At 37.3% G+C, this 22,238-nt stretch overlaps 1 protein-coding gene across 7 annotated transcripts in view; it reads left to right on the top strand.

Moving 5' to 3' along the window:
* The window catches only part of PTPRM (protein tyrosine phosphatase receptor type M), a 474,059-nt gene that overhangs the window by 371,271 nt on the left and 80,550 nt on the right, over positions 1-22,238 (top strand). For 2 of the 7 annotated variants that reach the window (XM_062570152.1, XM_062570149.1), the window contains 4 exons: positions 5,733-5,884; positions 8,328-8,402; positions 8,624-8,650; positions 13,295-13,482. In XM_062570152.1, the coding sequence (XP_062426136.1) occupies positions 5,733-5,884; positions 8,328-8,402; positions 8,624-8,650; positions 13,295-13,482 (442 nt within the window). The remainder of the gene's footprint in view (positions 1-5,732; positions 5,885-8,327; positions 8,403-8,623; positions 8,651-13,294; positions 13,483-22,238) is intronic. The other 5 variants (XM_062570154.1, XM_062570151.1, XM_062570156.1 and 2 more) reach the window with 3 other exon arrangements.

Genomic DNA, 22,238 nt, shown 5'->3' with positions numbered 1-22,238 from the left:
AAATCGTTCTTGGGATAGGCCCACGGCAAAACTGCAGATAATGTTCAAAGTCTGGTAGCACCATGGACAGCTGCATAATGGTGCTTTCTAGATTGTTCTCTATTCTTTACCTTAAAGTTCCTAACCATTTTTGCTGTACTGACTACACATAGTATTAAGGTGTTGTTTGCAGAGATCCAATGACTGTCAGATTGCTTTCTTGTGCTGTTCCAGTCTCACTTAGGTCTACCATTGTTTATGTATAGTTAGGATTTCTTTCTTCCCATATGCTTTACTTCATATCTGTCAACACTGAATTTAATCTTCAGTGAATATTTGGTCACTGCACCTCATAAGATCAATTTGCAACTTCTCAACTTCATTTTTAATTTTTACTACCTTGTAAAAATTATGTCTTATCTAAAAATCTCATGAGCCCACAGTTCACCTCTGTCCTAGATCATTTGTGTATATGATGAACAGTACAGCTTCATATGCATTCTTGGAGGGTACCTATTAGTAATGAATCTCTGCTATGAAAAATGGCCATTTAGTATTTGTATTGTATCTTTTTAGCCAGTTATTAATTTATCAAAGGATCTTACATTAAATTCCCCAATTCTTTCCTTTATCAGAATCAATTATGTAACCACAAATAGAGCAGAAAAGCTTGAAACAATCTGTGTTGAATAAGAAAGTATTTTAATTTAAGTTACAATGTAAGTAAGTTCATTAGGTCATTGAAATAATTAAAAGAAAAAAATAGGACAATTCTTTTAGCAATGCTGTTACAAATTCCATCACACCTTGCTTATTGGTATCTTGATGATAGTGGTGCTTCCCCTTTTTTTGCTCAAGAGGAAACGAGGCATACTGAGTATTTTTCTCACTTCCCCTAAGATAGAAGGCACATTTCTTTCAGAGCTTGAGTTTGTTCCAGTTGTCAGCCCTAGTAACCCTTTAGGAGTTTTTTTTTTCTTTTTACTATTGTTATATTTATTTATTTGCGGTAGTGGCCTCTGTGCCTTACATGCATAGTGGAAAAGGCAATCCAGGTCACAAAAAGCTTGTTACTGAATGCAAATAGAAGAGAGAAAATGGATAAAGGTAGATGGACAGATAATGAACCAAACAGAGGATGATAATGTAGCAGTCAAATTAACAACTGTCAAATTAAGTTTCTTGGCAGACTTGGGAGAGATAGCATAAAGAAGAGGGATTTAGAAAAAGGTACTGAGTTAGGTTTGTAGCAGTTTGTAAGGAGATCCTTTCAGCTGAAAGGGACTGAAAGGAAATGCAGCATTTGCATTTCATGGTGGTTATTAAAATGGAGAAAGACTGATGAATTTAATAAATGCAGAAATATAGCCTTAGCTATCTTGTTAAATATCTTGTTAGATAATAAGAAGAGATTGTGGCTGGTTTGAGTACTGTCAGTAACTGAACAGACTAAGGAATACTCTATATCCCACACAAAGTTTTGACGGGAGTCTTTATGGTCATCTGCTCTACATTTTACTGTATTTTTACCATTGTACCAGATCACTTTTCACAATTTCTTTTGCCTTAAAATAGCAACAGTTCCTTACTTGTCTTGAGATTGCTGATCTGAATATACGGTCTTTTTTGAGACTTCTGTAGTATTTTCTTTCCTCATGGTACCATTGTTTGTGTAGTTAGTTTGTCATTTTTGCCTTTCTTACATAAAGAATTACATCCTAGATAATCATCATGGGAGCTTCCATCTGTTTTGTTTTCCCCCTTTTTTGTAACACTTTGTCTTTAAAAAGGAGGAAACATCAGTTAGTAAATAGGAAGGGTCTTTACCGTGAGTGAGGATGATCAGGTATTTAAGTCTTCTATTTTTTTTCCAAAATTTACTTCAAATCTAAAAGCATGAGTGGTGATGGTGATGTGAAGCACCATGGTTTTATGTGTTCTTAAATCTTGAATAGCTTAGAGCCTCTCAGGGTTTGGATGATCCAAGGAATGGAAGAGTTGTAGAGACTCTAGCACTAAGCAATATCTGAAAACTAGGGATGTAAAAAATGTTATATTCAGCTAAAGTTTACTTGGCTAGGTCCAGTGGGAGTTTTTATTCACGGTACAAAAGTCTGGCTGGTATCTTTCTCTTCCTGTAACAGTTGTTTCAGATTTGAAGTTTTCCCACAAGACCTATTTCCAGAATTAGATTCAGATTGAGAAGTACTGTACAGTTGTTACTGTCATAAAAAACAATCTGCTATAGCTCGATTATGGGATCAAAACCAAAAATGAAGGAGAGGAGAAAAAGTTAGTGCAATTTCTTTAAGAAAATTACTTGGCCTATTAGGAAGTCTGTGCTTTATGCTGTTGTTGTAGTAAGCAAGAGCTCTAGATTTCCTGAGGAAGGGTACAAATAGCACTGCAAAATAAAGGACATGTGACAGCAGATGCCTGAGTTGCTACTACAGATTATGTCCTGCTTGTAAGCTCAGTGGAAGTCTGGAATCATATGTTTCACTTGTGGAATCACTCTGGATTTTCAGATATGGATCAGTACCACTATCATACTGCTCAGAGCCATTCTCCTAGTAACATTTCTAGGAAAAGCTTGTGAGGAAGACTTGCTATCTATTTGTCAGTACACTATTCAAACACAAGATCTCAGAGAAAGTGCTGAGCTTGTGAACTTGACAGCAGTTGTGGATAGAGATAGTATTCACAGGTCCACTGATGGGGAAAGGAAGGTCACTATAGTCTAAAATCAGGATGCTGCAGTATAGTGAGGAGCATAATGTATCAAGATAGATTGATTACTGGTAAAAGAGAAGCTGCTGCCTCTGGCCTGAAGATGGAGATCAGTCATTGCAACAGGTATGTTGCAGTACCAGTATGGAACTGGAGAGAAAGGGAGTCTCATGAGGAAATTCTGCTTCTCCATGTCCCTGAGGTGTTACTCTGCTGCTGAATTATCTTGGATTATTTTTCTGTGGCCTTCACAGCTGTGAAATAAAAAGAAATACTCTATGTGGCTTATGAATAAAGCTTCAGTGATCACTCCGTGGCTGCTGTCGTTGCCACTGTCATTGCCACTGTTCAGCTTCTGAATTCACAACCCAGCCAACTGGCTGGAAATTGCACAGTGGCTGACAACTAGGGCTGAGGAGGATCAACAGAAGAGGAGCCATGCATGACACTATGCCATTGAAGCTAGGGGTGTGAGGAGGAAAAAATATGTCATTTTCATGTTATCAGTTTGATAATCCTGTCCTAATAAAGGACTTCCCTTAAATTGTTCCTGCATTAGGAGAAATATCTCATGTAATAAATATTATGAGAGATGTAATGTGAGAAATATATGTACCTCAGATTCTACTTTAAATAATATATTGTTCTATCATTATGATTAGGGATGAAGGAGCAGAGGAGATTGGAGGATATAAAGATACAAATGTCTTGTTTTAGTTAAGATACTTGGTGAATTTTACTGTCTGATACTCAGAAGCTCAGACTAGATTATCTAATGGTCCCTTTTGGCTTTATACACCAGGAAATAATGAGGCATCCATTTTGTTATCAAGTCTAGAAAGTAAACCAGCTCCTCCACTTGGCTTATTTAAATTAGAATTAAATTAAAACTCAGAAACAAAACCTTTGTTTAGTGTAGATTATTTTTACTGTTCACCAAAAATAAAAAGAATGACAAAATTATTGGTTAAACATCTACAGGAGAGATGTGACATCTCATTGCTTATTATCCTAACAAAAATCTTACATTCTTTCCTAACTGTACTGTAATATTATCAATAGTAAATTTGGAAATCCCTAATAATGAGCATTTACAGATGAGTTTTTTTAAAGGCACTTTAATGTAGGACAGAGTCTCACAGTCAGAAGCAATTGCCATCAAGTAAGTGATATTAAGTGACCATAAAGGCTCTTCTTCCTTGTATCGGTTTTAATATAAAGCATATCCATGGTGGTTCAAGCTAACACAGGTGGCTTGAGCCGGGAGCAGTTAGTGTGGCAGGTTGTTAGGGCAGAGTAATTCAACCATTTACAATCATGTGAACATGCCCTCATGAGCAGAGCTGCAATCCAGCAGTTCACTGAGGTCCAGATGTGACCCCTAATACCTCTATGTGCACTGACCCAATACCATACCCCACGTTTATTACTACTTGTATTAGCAGGAAGAGTTTAATATCAAAGGCCTTAACAGCTTTAGTCATGGACTAAGGTGCAGCTGAGCTCAGTACTATGTAGACAGAGAATGCAACCATAACTGCTTCACAAAAGGCTTATTATTTAAATGTAAGATAAGAAGCAACAGGTAGCTAGATGGGGAGTACAAGGAGACTTTGAGACAATACTGCTCAGCATAGTAGGCAGTAGTGTCAGTACTTTGGCAAGTATTTCTGTAGGCAGCGGTTTGAGGGAGTATCATGAGCTCTTAGCAGTAGAGATTTGCAGAAAGCTTTTCCCGTGCACTACTGGCAGCATGAGGGGAAGCACATACGTGCTTGTTTGAAAATCTAGTATGGTGGCTGGTATCAAGTTGTTTGATCAGTCATGGGAATCATTTTTTTCTTAATGAGAGTTAACAAAGATAAAAGTATTGAGAGTTAGCACAAGTTAGTTATGCTTGATTCACTAGGAAAAGAGCAAATGGAAGGAAGCGTAGATGAGATGATAAGCTCCTCTAAGCTTTGTTTGAAGATATGCGAAAGACCTTTCTGGATGAGTATGAGCATTTTTCACAGAGAAAAGCGTATTGAATTAACTGAGATGATGGAAGTCTGTAGCACACTTATTTCTGTGCAAAAGCTATACCTTAAAGTTACGTAAGGCAGAGCGAATCTAGAAAACTTAGATGAACCTGTCGGCAAGGACTTAGAGAAAGACTTAGTCTAAGACCAAGTTGCAGGCCAGGGAAAGAAGTAAAATGGTCACAGAACCCACCACTTGTCAGGAATCATGGATATCCCACGGGTCTTGAAGGAAAAATCAAGAGCTCTGTCTTGGACATGCTATTTTGAGATAGTAGCTAAACAAGATTAGATGTGGGGGAGACAGTGAGGTTTTGTTTTAGGCAGAAAGATAGGCCTGAAACAGAGAGGTGTACGTGTCCGGAGTAGTCCTATAGCTTTGTAAATCCTGTTATAGTAAGAGCATCAGAATCAAGATCTTATCTCTGACATAAAAGTGACAGAAAGTAGTCTTTATAAATGCAAGCCAGTTTAAAACTTCACATGATCATACAGTGTGTCTAAGGATCAAACGTGTAGTTTATAGTATGATGTAAATCAGTTAACTATATTTGTTGTCTAAATGAAACAACTGCATACAGTTTTATATATGTGAAGTGAAAATTTTTACTGACTTGTCAGTTGCAGTGAAATCTTCTCTCCTATCATTTTTATTTAAGTGTTTAGCCAAGTTTAGTCTCTGATACGGTAACTCACAGCACCTTAGCATACAAATATTCCTGTTTAATTCAGTCATGGCCCCAAGGATTAAGGTGCAGTTCAGCATAAATCATGGCATTGGCAACTACCCCTTGATTATCAGCTATTGTTTAATGACATGAGTGTGAAATTCATGGAGGTTTCTGGAAAGCAAATAATTGTAAATGTGTTAGTTAACATATATAACATATAATATAGCTACAAGCTATAATGCTGATCTAAACAATGTGAAGGCTATGTCTGCTCACTGAGTTTTGTTTTGTTGTTGTTGTTTTGTTCTCATCTCAACATTCATTTCTTAAGAAAATTGGCTAAAAAGCGGAAAGAGACATTGAGTAGCACACGGCAGGAAATGACCGTGATGGTGAATTCAATGGATAAAAGCTACACTGAGCAAGGCACCAACTGTGACGAAGCTTTCTCTTTCATGGACACGCACAATCTAAATGGGAGATGTAAGTTTTTTTCTTTTCTTTTCTTTTGTAAGGTGGAAGGAGGGTGCAAATGGTTTTAAAATATTCTTCATTACTCAGTCATGGAAAATCCATGGGACCCAGAATCTCCCACTGTGCAGTACATTACAGTGTATATTCTAATGAGCAAGACTGTCAGACATCAAGAATAGACTTCTTTAAAAATAATAGGGATAATTGAGCTTTTTGCTGTCCGTCCTCTTCTTCTGCAGAAGAGCAAAGACATTACTGGAACAGCTGTAGTTTTACCTTTTCCCAATCTCTATTATGTTAAAAATTTTATATCTTTCATGCTGACCCAAGTCCTTCAGCTGCTTCCCCTGCTCACTCCCTTTTTTTTTTGTAGGCAAAATTTATTTTTGAATGTCAAAAATGGTGATCTATTGTCTTGTTATTTCCAGTTCTAGATGATGCTCTTTCTCTTGCTTGTTCAAAGAACTCAGTGGAATTATCCAGTCTGCAATTTTCATAAGAGACACTGTAATATACTAGGTCTTTTGGGGTCTATCCTAAAAAATAAATAAAATCTGAGTTATAAAATTTCTGAGGACTCACTCCCATCTGGAGGTTAGCACTGAGCATAGACTAGGACTACAGTATTTTTTTATAATTGCTGAAAACAAAAAAGAATGAATATATTCACACAGCATTTTTTAGTTTTTGTAATTCTTAACAAATTTTAGTTTTTCTTGTATACTGATGTTTTTGAACAGCTTCAGAATCCATTAAAGATTGAATTTTGTTTCAAGTACTAACAGAATACAAGGCCCAATTCCCACTCTTTAATAATATGCTTAAGGACTTATCTTTAAAGAGCTCAGTTGTACAAACACTTTCTCTGAGTTTGTACAATGAGACTTCCCTTGACAGCATTAGGCTGAGAATTTGCAAATGTTAATTTGCATTTGAGACTCTTTCAAACTTGCTTTGAAATAGATCTTTCAAAATCTGACTTGCCTTTCTGGTAAGAGTATCCCATTGCAATTAATGAGAAGGCTTTATGAGGAGATCAAGAGGTTTGACTTCATCTTCAGTCATCATGATGTAGTTTTCCAATGAATTATTGAATCATCACAGCAACCAGTGTGGCTACAGTGAGTTCCTGGGGCCGCAACCTGTTTTTATGTAAACCGCTTTAAAACACTTGAAATTAATTTGCATGGCAAACATTTTATACCGGTTGAGGACTAGAACCTTTAATTCGGACTTTGCATAACGTAGTGGTCAGAAGAATCAGGTTGACAGTCTTCAGGAATATTTTTTTTAAAAGACCTTATTCTCAAGAGATTCCTGACTCCTATGATAGTTGATTATCCTAGTCATATTCTGCATCTAGGCAGTTTTATTAGCTGCAGCAGCCCTTGCCTCAACCAGTCTCTGCATTCATATCCAAAAGGAATACCACTTTGCCCTTCCCATCTAGTGATTCAGCAGACATAATCAAAGTAAAGATATATATTCACCTATAGGATAAATGACTGCCAGCATCATTTAAAACAGTTTTTGACATAGTTTTGTCTTACAAGGGACTGACAACTGAACGTCCTGGAAGAATAGCAAAAAAAAAGAGGGATCCCAGTTAGCAGGAGTAATCTTAGACCTACCCATCCAACAGATCCTGTCATCTTTTTTCTTTTCTTTCATGTTATTCTGCTTATTGGTATCCAGAATATCCTTACATTCACTAATCTGAGTTTGAGCTGTATAGATAATCAAACCTACAGCAACTAGGGTTGAATTTGCAATAAGCTTTGCTTAAAAGCCTTTAATGACTGTTTGGCTGAACATCCTCTAATACTCTGTGATTAGCTTTCTCTCACCTGCTGAATGTATCTGTGCTTATAATGGTAATTCATGTGATCTATCTATACCAAGGAACTAATTGAGCTTAATTTGTTTCACTGTGCTTTCCCACAGCTTTTACGAATGGTTAAAACATTAAATACCAAAGCCAGCATTGGTCTATGTATCACTACTTGAAAACCGTTGTTAAACAAGGAGTAATATACAGGGCGTAATAGTATCTGTCTGAACGAATCAAAAAACAGTAGAAGAAAAATGAACTATAGTAAAATATTTGCATACAGTATTGCAGTATTATTAGGCAAATTTACTAATGATCAAAGCTTCTGTCATTGTGATGTCTGTATTTAGAGATCTGTATTCAGTCTAGTCTTGTGGTTTAAGAAATATTTGTCATCGCTGATCAAAATGCTTTATCTGATGACATTTGTTTTTAGGGAGTGGATCAAATTCACTGAGCCATTTTCTTCACCGGAGGCACCTAGTTTTCCCCAGGTCTTGACAGTGCAGCAAACACAACAGAACTGGCCTGAAACCAAGCCAGTCACATACGGCTCTGTCACCCGGCTTAGGTAGCCGCTCATCGCCTCGCTCCCTCTAACCAGCTTTGTTTCTCTTACAGCTGTGTCTTCACCATCTTCCTTTACAATGAAAACTAACACACTGAGCACAACAGTGCCTAATTCTTATTACCCAGGTAACCGATATTTTTTTTCTTGGTTTCACCCCTATATAGACCTTTCTTATAATAAAAGCATATAAGCTTGTGTTTCAGTGCACCTTGTCCTAGATATTTAATACATATAACCAGTTGCTTACCGTAGCTTTCTGAAAGAAAACTGGGGAACATTTATCAATCATTTACTGTTCTCTCTCTTTTTACCTTTCCTGCATTGACCTGCTTATGATGTATGACAGATCCATTTGTGCCAACTGCAATTTTAGGTGAGAACATTTCCCTTTATCAAAGTTTATTGCTGAACTAATTTAGAAAGTCACAGATCCCAGGGTACAGACAATAGTATGCAAAAAGCTGTAGTTTTATGCTTGAGGGAGGGTAAGTTTATCTACATTGAGAATACTAAGGACAGTTATCAAACTTGATTTCTGCTATCAGAGTGCAAGTCAGAGGAGAAAAAAGAGAAATAATTTTAACAAGTGGTAGAAATAATTTTAACGAGTGGTTTTGTGGGGAAATGTTTATGCATGTATTTGGAGTGACACAAAAAATTTTGATTATCCTGGCAATTGAAATAGTTTTTCTCATTTTTTTTCCATTTTATGTCAGAACTGAAAATGTCACTTCTTAAAAATAACCTTTCCTAATTAGCCTATTCATGATATAGAAAATCAGACAAATTTTTGACTGTCTACCAGCTATCATTTCTTCTCACACTACCACATAGTTCCTCATATGCTTGTCAAAGTGAAGTTTCAGAGGAAAAGTGGTGTTTTGAACAGCGAAATGGTAACATGACACTTAGAGTCATGTGGTTTGAGGGTTTATTATGGTTTATTATGCATCAGGTGTCACAGGAGTAAAATAAAATGGTAGAGCTATAGGTTAAAAACATATATAGTTAAAGTATAAAGCATTTCTACTGGGAATTCAGGAAACCTTCTATTGTCCAGTTTCAAAAAGAGAGGGATTCCAGCACTGTGACAATAAAGTAAGCATGAGATGCTATTGTATTTTTTCGATGCCTAAGTAACTCAAAAGCAGCACTGTGGCCTGTATTTATTTACATCTCCTTCCCATCCTAATATTAAACTAAACAGGGAGATTTTAAAATCAAAAAAACAAGATAAAGCAATGCACTGCCGCATGAATTCAAACTCCTATATTAAGCCTGTCTATTTACTCTTTTTACAATGATTGATATCTTTACAACATGTATTTTTCATTCTTCTCCTTCAAATCACTGTATAAGACCTCTGAACTGATTCCTATCCTTAAACTGTAAGTTAAAAAGACTTGAAAGTAAAATGATACATAGAAGAAGTCAAAATCTAGGAAGGTGATTTTTTTGTAAACTTGTTATTGTAAAAGAATAATTAGCAAAGTGTATTTCAGTATGATAACTTTAAGAAGGAACCCATGCATTTTTATACGATATGTAAATCGGAGAGAAGGTAATGGTAGTGACTGTAACAATGTAATAATCTGCATGCAAATGAAATTTGCAGCGGCTTGTAACTGCCTGAGATGTTAGATTTTTTTTGTGTGCTTTAGCATTCATTCAACACTTCATCCAGTAGATGTTCTTTCCGACCTTGTGGGTGGGTAAGGAGAAAAGTACTATTATCAGGAGAAAAAGTTTGAGATTTCACATTTGGATTGTTAATTTTGGTTAATGGTTTCTCAGATTTTTTTTCAATCCTTTGCTATTCAATAATGATGCTAAAATTATTTGTGCATTTTTCTTTCACAAAAAATAATCTCCAAGCAAACAGTTCAGATATCAGATTAAAATACAGACTGAAAATCTACTTTACAAAGTCTGTAAGATCTTGAATTAGCTCGACGTGTATTTTATGGTCTAATACAGCTACATGTGCTTACTCATATCAGAAAATCTTTCTTTTCTTTCATTGTAGAAAAGAAATATTTTTGTTAACTTATGTGTTAGAACTTTAGTATCCTTTTATGACTGCTGTTCCATTGAGACAGAGTTTATCTCCCAAAAGGTGTTTGTGATTATTTGTACAGGACTAGTGTTCCATCTGAGATGAATCAAATTAACTCTGCTTGAGTCAGCAGAGGAATATAGCTTTTAACAACAACAACAACAAAAAATCTTGTACCATTATTTACATGCTGGATTTTTATTACAATTAATATCTGTTCTTGCTATCTTTGAATGCCCAGTGAAGTTTTTTTCTCAGGCTGCAGGGTCAAGCCTTTAGTCAGAACTAAATAACCTTTCATTGTGACCTCCTGGAAAGGAAACAGGTCTGGTGAATGACTGAGTTTAGCTTTTAAGATCAAAGACTACTAGAAAGTCTACAATATACTTACTCTTTCCAAAATTTGATAAAGCAAGATCTCTGGAATATTCATGCAAACTAGGAAATTCTTAGGCAATTGAAAAAAATGACTGATCAGTAATAGCAAACGCAGTGACACAAGGGGCCCACAATCTGAATCCTCAATTTCAGTTATGTGGAAATGTTCATATAGTTGAAGGAAAACTTTCATAGTTAGCCTAATAACCTAACTGGTTATTAGGAATTAGGTATATTTCCTGGTTTCCAGGAAAACCTGGGAACTAAACAAGTGCTTTACATAATGGTGGCTAAATCTGTAGATGCTGAGCATCAGTGTGGGTCGTATTTGTGTAGTATCAGTGATTTGCACATTTCCGAAATTGGAAAAACAGAAGTTTCCTAGCCCAGATAAGATATCAAGCTGGATCTGCAGATATCTTCCATGCCATAAGTTCATATGACTGTAAATAAATGTGTTATTTAACAAGCATTGTAGAATTCTATGGGAATCAGTAGGTGGAGAGTAGAATAACTGTAGGATTTAACTACTAGTTTCATAGCACAAGGCCCTGATATGTCTTAACTTTGCATTCATAATAGTTACTAACAGTTTGTGGGAAAAAAAAATTCTGACCTCCTTCTAAAATTGAAGTAAACCACACAAAAATCATGATCAACTTCTTACACTTTTTTTGTCTTTTGTGTCTTAGCCACCTTGTAGTTTTCAGGTGCCATTTCAACAGCAACATACTGTACCTACACTTGTATACCACGTTTCATGCCATGCATCACAAGGTGCTTCACAGTACAATTTTATCACATGTTAGACGAAAGTTGTCACATTTAATGACTAAATGATGAAGTCAGTTTCCTTGTGGATTGGAGCAGGTTAGTAAGCCAGCAGGAAAAGTAGTGAAATGCCCATATGCATACCCATAAATTGCTATCTGTTGTTTCTGGTTTAGCACAGTTCATATTGACTGCATGCCCAGGAAGACTAGATTTGAAAAATCTCCGTATCACTGTGAACTGAAAGAATCTGAAATTATTCTTGAAATATCACCCATGGAGCTTTGTGGCCTCAACACCAATTTCCAGGGGTATTACTAAGATCAAAATCTCACCTTTTAATGAGGTGTGGTAGCAGTTTTGGTGTGCGCATAGGAATCTTGAACTTTTTTGTACAGTGAATTTGGGGAACATTCTGCTATAATATATTAAATTTATAAAAATGGAAATATTATTTTAATGTTTCCTTTTGATACAACATATTTTACAAACTAATCATTTTTTGTAAAGATACTGTTTTTATGAACCACTTGCTATGGTTAGCATGCAGCCAAGGAAGAGTAGTTTTACCAAGTCAAAGAAGTAGCAGTATCAGTGAAAAATCAAAAACTTTTTGAGATATCTAAAGTTATTATTTAGGTAAAAAGAAAAATATTTATGATGATACTTGAGCCTCAGAATTTGGGTTATTTTTTCCTATTGTCAAGTCTGAACAGATAAAAAATTCCAGTTAGACAGCAAGAAAGTGATATTTCTTCCTTACATAGAGTGCATTTTCACATCTATCTATTGCTTAGAATGAGTTTTGATCTCAATTACATCTGTTGTGAATTAAGTCACAATAAGATAACTTGGTTTCAATAGATTTAATTTAATTTATACTGTGAAACTGAGATCAGGATCTGACTCATTTAGGAAATCACATTGTAAAAACTAAATTGCAAACATAAAATACCTGTAATTATTAACGTAGTACTGTTGCTTATGCCCTGTTTCCTTTTTCTCCTCCTCTTTTTTTCTCCTGATATGTATCTTCTTAAAAGTGCCAATCAATGGTAAGTTGCCCATTTGCCCAACGGAAGAGATGTGGAGGGTTGGGAGAGTATGTGTCTCGTACAAATTTTAACCAACCCACTGGGTTCTCTTGCTTGTTGGCTTGCATGTTAGTTGACATTAAACATTTCATGCCTAAAGTGACGGCTCGTGGTACACCATGGTCCTAAAGCATGTTCAGCAGCCAGTCAAGACATCTTTCTTGAGCAGATGACCCTTTGCATTTGTCCTCCTGTATTTTGTTTTCAAATGTTGTATCAGATTTACATTTCCATTGCAGTCCTAGCTTGATGAAACCATAAGCCATTTTGTGCGTCTTTTTATTTTGCTCACTCCAAACATTTGCTCTAAATTTGCAGCATAAAATATAGCAGTTCACTAATCTGAGAAGAATGCAAGTCCTATTTCATTCGGTGGGACTTGATGAAGTTTCAGAATGAAACTTCGGTGTAGTTTAGAACACATGCCTAATTTAGAGCTTGTTTATAATCAGCTAGTGTTATTTAAAGCAATATTATAGTTTGGACTGCTCTGCAATGCTTCCATTGTAGAACCATGGACTTTGCCTCATTCCAGTCAGTCTTGTAATTTCCCTGTGTAAACTACTCCATGGATATACTTCTATCTGGCATAGTCTTCACAGACTGAAGAAATACTGAAGATGTCAGATTTCTGTCATTCCTCTAGAAATCTGTGTATTTTGTATTTTTATTAATAAATGCAAATGAGCTAGTACATTATGAGATATTCTTTTCCTAGATGAAACCCACACGATGGTCAGTGACACAAGCAGCCTGGTCCAGTCCCATACTTACAAGAAGCGAGATCCAGTGGATGTACCCTACCAGACCGGACAGCTTCATCCAGCCATCCGTGTAGCTGACTTACTGCAGCACATCACCCAGATGAAGTGTGCAGAAGGCTATGGATTCAAAGAGGAATATGAAGTAAGTGTCAGGTCTAATGATCTGATTATTATGTCTTCTGTGCTCTTGGCTTTATCTGTTTGCTACCTGTGCCACAGAACAGGAATAATAACTACTTGACCCAGTAAGCTAGTTGCACTGTGAGGAAGACATTGAATGGAAAGTCAATCTCTAGAGTGAGCAGAGGCGCTGATATTAATGAGCCAGGATGGGGAGTTTGAAATAAAAACATTTCTGGGGAAGCTCTGCCTAATTCTAATCACATGTATATTGAAAAAGCAGGTCCACTAGCTGTCACCTGGACATTGCCGTGCTACTGAAAAATGTAGCCTTTTTTTTAGTGTTTCATCACGGATTGTCTAATCACAGTTGCCTGTTAACGTGATAGATGTTAGTTTGGAAATCAAAGTTCTACAAGCAGTATTGCTTGGAATAATAGTATTCACCATGCAGAAGGAGTATGCAGCTCTTCAGAGAAGCCCATAGGACTACAAAGCTGTCTTGCGGTGCCTGAACCATTTCACTTTAGCTGGAAGCTATTCCTGATCATTATTTTTTCATATGTACCTATAGTCTCTCCTTTTTTTTTGTTTCTTTGATGCAATTTCTGTTTCTTCATTTCATGCACAGTAACCTTTTCCTTCCTGTTATCGTCGTCTTTATTTTAAATGTCATGACCACTACACCCTGGTAAAGACTATAGGAATGCAACACATTGGGCTAAAGTTCCTATCTTCCTGAGATAAGTCAGTTTGTCTAAGTGAAAAAGCAAAACACAAGCAAATTGCTTGTGGTTCTACTTACGCTCATGCCCAAAATTAAGGCTAGTATTATGCCTGGCTTCAAAAGCTTAGTTATGCTGAAAAGACTCAAGAACCATCCATTTCTCTTCCAAATTGTGTGGTTGAATGAACAGAGACTTCTCAACCTGTGTTCCTTATCTAAAGTGAGGAGTTTTTTGAGACTCTTTAAAATCAATTCCATCCAATATTTTAATTGTTAGGATAAAAATGAATGTCCATTTCACTCTCACTTTTAGCTCAGAGTTTAAAGGGTTTATTCATGTGAGCACTTCTCACATACAAGGATACTCTGGCACGGGTGGATAGGATATCTACAGTGAGTAAAGTTTCCCACAAGATTACAGTTCAACAGGTTTGAAACTAAAAAACTAAGTAGCATAAAATTATAAATTCCTAGAGAAAAATATACAGAGTTAGTCCACTGAGTTGGACTATAAATGGTCTGAAATTTCTTAGGAGCATATTAGAATTCATGGAATGATTTTTGGTTGCTTAGGTAGGAAGGTGCATTGAATAAGAACTTGTGTGATGCATAAGTGGATTGGAAGCTCTGAAATACCCTGTTAACTTTTAATACGTGATATGAAGATATGAACTGTGATCCAAGATAAAGTGACCAGACCAAAAAAAAAAAAAAAAAAAAAAAAAATTTGTACCTGACCATGGAAGCAGGTAAAGATCTCCAGCAGCCCATCTCTCCATTTCCAGGAGCAGACTTCATTTGGATGGGGCTGAATTTGCTTCTATATGCTATGCATGCTTCTATATGCATCCAGATGAGAGACCTATCAAATTATACTGCATCTCTATCCCAGAACACAAGCCTAAGTAACCTTTCTCTGAAAACTAGGATGTGAGAAATGAGAAGAGCAAGTAAAACCCAGTCATGCTCTGGTATGACCCTTACATAACCAGTGAGAAGGAAATACAGATGGAATTTTAATTCTGTCTTCTTGAAGTAGAAGCCTGCAAGAAAGATCACTTCTCATTTCTTCATCTGATAGAAAGAGAAAGAAGAGGGACAGCCTGCAAAAGTCATTTATATTAATTACACCATGTAGGGCAAGCAAGAATTTCTGTTCTGGGCATGCACAGGTCTGCACTACCCTAGAGGCTCAATATATCAGGCTTGAGTTTTAAAAATAAGGACTAATGCATTCACTGTTGCACACCCTTTAGCTGATGAAGTCTTCACTAGTACACTGCTGAGCTTGTACAAGTGTGCATGCTGCTTGCTTTTTAGAGGAGATGGTGGCTTTTTGGAGTTTACTGTGCTTCGTCATGCCAACTCCATGTTATAACAATTGCTTAAATATGTAATTGTTTAAATTCGTATTTATTGTATTAGACTTTCAAAGCCCATGCTTCAGGCCTCTACTAAAGTTACTGCTGGCAATTTCTTTCCCAAAATATAGAAAACAATTAATTCCCAGAAGAAGCTAATCACTTGTCAGCTTTCATTTGTGCAGCTGACTTAAATAAGTTTTTTATGACACTCTCATTTAAAAAAGATAGAATTGAAAATTCTTGTCTTTGGAAAAGATTTGTTCATCAGCCAAAACCTTTTATACCAGCATTAAGCCTAGAGGAAAGCTACAATTAACAATTAACATACAAAAAAAAAAAAAAAAGGAAAGAAGACAACTGTAAAATGGAATTTATAATGCAACCACTGACATGGCTTTTTAACTACAGTGGATCAAATGATGCTTCTGAGAAACAATTTCCAGGAAAATCATTTAATTTTAAGCTTACCAAGCTGATGAATGGCAGCCCGTTACAGACAGTAGGTGTGGTCAGGACTAATGCCAGAAGATGCAATACATCAGGGTGCAGTGTATTAGTAATGGCATGTAGAACTTAAAATATTGCAGCTGCATCTGAGAAACTCCTTTTTATATATGGAAATTGTTTATAATCAGAGTGAACTATAACAAGCCGTGTCTTTGAGGGGATTTTTCTTGTTCAACTCCCTCAGTCTTGCTGGTTTTCCCCTAACTGCAATGAAAGACTGCCAAAGACTGTATTCTAGCACTGCTAAGATTGAAGATCTCTCTGTTTATCTTGCTGTCAGGTTGATACCTTCCTCTTTGCAAGGTTGGACTAGGCAGTGGAAGAACTTTTTCCTCATAAATTATCAGAAGAATAACTGTCCAAATGAAAAGGAAGAAATAGTTTGGCAGGGGATTTGTTTTGAATGAAGTTTCATAGATGATTTTGGCTCTTACAAGACAGCAGGATTACCTAGTCTCACCAGGGAAACAGTTTGAGTCTGAAGAAATTCACACAGGCTTCACCCTGAAAATAAATCTGTTGAACTGAACGGAAAGCGAAGTTGCACATTACCTCTTAGCAGCACTTCAGAGGAGTAAAAGGATACCAAGCACTTACTGTCATGCATAACATGCATATAAGTGCTTTAAAATAAAACTTAATAATTAGCACCACAATTCAGAAAAATTAGGGCTACAGCACACAACCTGAGCACCTGTGTAGTTCTAAGTCCTACTGGCTTCATGCAGAAGATTTTCGTAACATCCAAAATAAAGGGTAAAAATTGAAAAATCATGTTTAAACAAGGGCAGGTGGGTACTTAATCACTTGCTGCTCAACTTTGCAATATGAACCCCTTGAGATACTGAGTATCTTCAGATCCCAACATACCAGGGTTTGAGAGAACATAATACGTTGCAGTATTGTGACCTTTTATTCTTTTTCTGTCAGGAGTTGAGAGTGTTTGACTCATTATCTCAGAAAATATAGGCTCAGGGAATTGGCTCAGGGAAACATCCCAGAACCTGACACCACTCCTGCAATGGTCAGAGGGAAGATTCCTGTTTTCTAGGGCAGGATCAGGCCCTGAATCTTAAATAAAGCTGTACAGATTTTGATTTTATGTCTAGCTGTGTCTGTAGAATGAGAGCAAATACTGGCATGTCCTTAGCAGCACATCAATAAAAAGTTCACTGTCCATTTTCCTGTGTGTTTCTCAAGTGTGGAAATAACAGATAAATTTTTGTAAGCTGTGGACTCAAATGTAACCTTCATTTACGGTCCAGTGGAGTGTGAATGATTGTAAGGGACTGCACAGACATCTTTAAACTCAGGGAAATTTCTACACAGCTAGTCCATGGTAGATCTTTAAAATCCTTTCAATCCCCCACCAGGCCCTTAAGAAAAGAAAGATTTTTTGGTTCAGTCCCAGCGATGTGAGACTGACAGAATAACTTTGGCCTGATTTCACAAGCACCTCTACACTAATTGTGCATAATTTCATCTGCTCCCCAGTTTGAAAGGATGAGAGAGGTGGTATGGGTCATGGAGGAGGACTGATCCCTCCCCTAGGGTTTGCACTTTACAGCACTAATATGCTCATCTCCTTTCTGCATTGAAAAAAGAAATAGGGAAGGAGAGTAGAAGTGATCTCTACAATTCATCCCTTTTATTTCCTTACACCTGCCATCTTTTACTTTTAGACTTCTTAGTTTCACAGTGCTTCATGCTTACAGGGTATCTTTCACAAAGATGTGTATATGTGAAAAGGCTTATGCACATCACTGCAAAAGAGCAAGTTCATCTTCCTTAAGAGATGGACCACGCTGCTGGAGCCCAGCATAGTTTAATGTAGCTAGGGTAGAAACAGAGAAATTCATCAAAATCTTACTATTTTAAATAGCATTGATTTTTAACCCTATTTGGGGGGTCTTTGAATCAACAAAAATTTGTGCCTATTCAGTGTAAATTGATTCTTTGCCAAATTAAGCTTCGTTGACATAAGACAATCTCAAATCGATTTCAGAGTGTCCACACAGGAGCTTGGACTGGTTTAACTGAATTGATTTAAAAACACACCTTTAATTAAACCAGTGCAACTTGGGGTAGCTCAAGCTTTGGAAAATCAATTTCACATTATGTTCCATGCCAGGGAGTTCTGAACTTCCATTATTTCAAAACCAAACGTTCCTTTGAAAAGGCAGGATCTGCAAATGGTGTCCTTCGCAGATCGGCCTCTTTTACCATCACTAACAGGACTCAGTCAATAGCAGAGTCTAAAAAAGGTTCCTCCGTGTAGCTTTAGCCTTGAGGCCTTTTCCCCCTTTCCCTCTCTCTCTTCCTTCTCCTCCCTTCCTGTCCCACACTTCTTTTCCCAAAGTTTTGTGGCAATTCAACTGTTTAGTCAGGAAATGATTTCATACTGGTATCTTTAAATCAGTACTGTTCCTAATACACTGAAGTTATATGCTGTCAGGATAAATTGTACAGATTATGCCCCTTTAATGCTGTATGGCATGCGCTCTGAGAGGTTGCACCAGTGTAACTGTACTAATCTCTGAATCACTGCAGTTAAATAGATGGATGTCTATGTGGATACAGGCTCAGAGGGCCTATCAAGGTCAGGAACATGAAATATATTATCTACTGTATGTTAACCAATTCATTTTTTAGCACTTCTTAGCACCAATTACAGATTGGCAGCAGTATTTTAAAACAGGTTATCTAGTCATGGTCAGTGTTCAGGCACACCATGGGGGATTGTGGTCAAAGGTGATCATAAAAAAAAAGAAATGAACAATTTGAAGAGAATTTGGAGGTGAGCACTGAGAATAACTGGGGGTATGGAAGAAATCCTGGCTTCACAGAAACATATTAATTGAAATAGAACTTCAACAGGTACACAGATAGATGTGCTGACAGTCAATAAAAGCAAGTGGCTTTTCACACAGTGTACTGCTGGCCAGTGAAATATCTGGTGTAAATAGGAAATGGCTTTAAGAAACAAAACAAAAAAAAAGCACCTTAAAAACAGCAGAATCACAGATCCTCAGTCTTCAGGACAGAAGGTGCTCCAGGCAAGGAGGAAATCTTTCACGGAGGAAGATTACTAGACTTGCCGACTTTAGTTTTCATTTTCTCCAGACCACTGTTAGATAAATGTCTGACATAGGGCAGAAGTCTGATACACAGAAAGTTCCACTTTCTGCTTTCGTGCAGATACATAACAGAGCAGAATTGAGTGACTCGCATGCGCTCCTCTGCTCGTGGCTTTTCTTCTGTTTGGTTCTTGTTGAAAGACAAATACGCTGCCACATGACACTTCTTTCTATATGCTGTGCTTCTGGGGCCCTGCTCTGAAATCTTGAAAATAGTAGGAAGAATTCTGTTGATGTTGGGTTGACACAGGCAGTGACAAGACCCAGCTGGTGCTGCTTTTTGTACGTGTGTTCATTGTGACAGCAGCTGGCCTGTTTCACCTCCAACGTGTACATTTTTGCCGTGCTTTTTTCCTCGTTTTATTTTATATTCTGCAGCACCAGCTGAGACAGTCAATACTACAGTCAGTGCAAGTTATTCTCTATCCCACAAGACACAAATAACTAAGAAAACAAAAAGACTGTGGAACATTAGGGGGGAACAGGGCCTTTAGTAAGCAGTGTAAATACACTAAGGACAACATCTGTGGCCTCTGGAGTTGAGAGCAGACAATTGTTTTTCCTTCTTTCTTTTTATTTTTGTAAGAATGAGAAAACTTATCAGAGAATGGAAACATGACAGAAATAGAAACATAAGTAAAATAGTGGGAATTTGTCTTCTGAAAATGGTGCTGAAAATTGTAGGAAATATTCGTCTGTAGAAATCATTGCTATTATATTTGCTATTATCTCATCTGTTAAAATGAGGCCCAGAACAAGCACCTAAATGTCCAGTTGAATCTTTAAGGTCTGATCTTAAATGTTTGAAAGTGGCAGTGGTCTCATTACAGGCAGCAGAAGTGGTCCCTCCTGTACAAAATAAAGGAGAGCCACAGCTTATAGTGATATAAAACTTCTTACATGATGTAGGTTTTCACCCTTTCTCAAAATACTGTGTGCAGACATCCCATTTTCCTTAGATTACCACAGGATCTGCAGCAGCCTTCCGTGAATCCCAGGTGATCTTGTTCCCTGTAGTGTTTGTCACAGGCCCGTGGGCACTGGGGAGAGCTGACCAAGGGAGCCCAAAAGCAATAGTAAAACTGGGCAGCTGCTATGTCCACAAAACATGTTTTGGTTCAGAAACACTAGGATGCTCCAGATCAATACCAAATAGAAGAAAGTAAAGTCACCCCAAGCCAGAAACTACCTTTGCTAATAGGAACTTGTGCTGATAGTGATACACTTCCCAGTGCATGCAGAAACTCTTTAATTCTTTAATGAGACTCACAGCAGAATGGGTGACTTCCAGTCCCTGAACACCAAGAACTGATGCAGCTGAACAGCTGTTGGTAAGGGTTTGCGTAGTTTTCCTTCAGTTCAGAGGAAAGACTTTCAGTTTGCTGAATGTATGTTGGCTGTGTCAGTCAGCTGTGTGCAGATCTGAATCTCTCCTTAATAGCTGTGAATTTTTAGAGTTTGGATGCATGCAAGTAACCAGCAAAAAGCGTGTCAGAGTTCTTAATATCACTGACACAACACTGCCTTCCTGTCCTGTGCTGCAGTGTGGCTGACTGCCAGTGATCAAGGTGCCCAGGGAGTTTCTAAATCCCACAGTTTCCTTCTCCCACTCTTCCTGAATGCCTTCTCTTGCGATCTAAATAAAAGTGTGTCTATCTGCGGAAACAGCGTTCTGATTTGTTTCTGTTTAAGCAAGTTTAATTAGAATTTATTCTTACAACAAATTATAGATTTAGTGAGATCGTGGCTTCATTGGGTTTTATGTGTTTGGATAAAATTGCAGAGGAGCGTATGCCAGCATACTTCCATATCCTTAGGACTACCCTCACTGGAGGCAGGCATCTGTTTGTTGATGCTGTGAGGTGGTTACTTTTGGTCCTGATCAGTCTGTGAGTTACTTGGGTTTGAACTTTCTGTTCTGCGCCTGAAAGTCTCAGCTGTGTATGATCTCAGGCAGCAGGTATGCTCAACGGGAACAGCTAATACCACCCAAAGTTTTTCTTCATGTGGTTTTGCAGGACTGAATCTTGCTTGCAAAGAAAAGTTTAGGCTGTCATGACAAATAAAGAGAAGCACCTGATGCCTTTTCCATGCATCTTTCAGGACTATCACATCCCTTTAGGCAGTGCCACTTAAAACAGAGTTGGCAGTGTTGATCTGTTTGGAGCAGTGTTGACACACTCAAAAAGCATGAGACAGATTCATAAATTGCATTTAAACTGAAAAATCTGAATGTAGTTTGTTGTTATGTAGCAGTTCTGGCATCTATTGTAGTTGGTCTCTTCCTCTACTGAGTCTGGCAGTCTGGATGGATGTTACGGTAATCGTATTAGGCATGAAGACAAAATTTGTAGTAGTGGTTCTGCGAAATTGTTATTTATTAGGAATAAAAAATGGGCTGTTACGTGTCAATTGTCAATGCCCTGAAGCTGTCCTGAGATTCTCTTCCATGTTTCGCAGATACTCCTTCTGTATTTCAGCATAGCTGGTCTCAGCATCAGAAAGCCAAGAGTGGTACATTATGAGCACCTCTGCTCTTATTTCTGATCCTTAATGACTAAGTGTCTGTACACATTTGAAATGGAAGCAATTTAGCTATTGCTTGCAGTTGTGCCTTCCTTATCTCATGGCAATAAAGATTAGATTTTACTTAGCAAGTTTTTTTCTCCCATCTTGGATCCAGCAGCCACAGCAGTCTTTCAAAATTCGTTTTAATTTTGCTCCCCTTTCTCCTGACCTATCACTCCATCAGTCGGCTCCTTTATTCTCTGAAGACATTGCAGAATCTTCCGTAATGTCTTCTGGGAAGATGTGGGGGTGTGTTCAATGTCAAATAGGAACACTAGAAGAAATAGCTTCCAAGTTTCACTGATTATTGTCAACTTGCCACCAAGTAGAACTTCTGAAGTCTAGTCTCCACATCTGATAAATCTAAGTAACTAACACAGGAGTTATTGATATATTGGGGCGTTTTTTGTGATGAAAATAGTTAAGCTTTTCTGCCTTACTACTTCTTCAAGTGTTTTGGATGGACACAGATGCA

This window comes from Rhea pennata, chromosome 2 (assembly GCF_028389875.1).
Source record: "Rhea pennata isolate bPtePen1 chromosome 2, bPtePen1.pri, whole genome shotgun sequence".
Lineage (NCBI taxonomy): Eukaryota > Metazoa > Chordata > Aves > Rheiformes > Rheidae > Rhea > Rhea pennata.
Note: the sequence above shows the minus strand (reverse complement) of the source record. Positions and strands in the feature narration are given on the sequence as shown.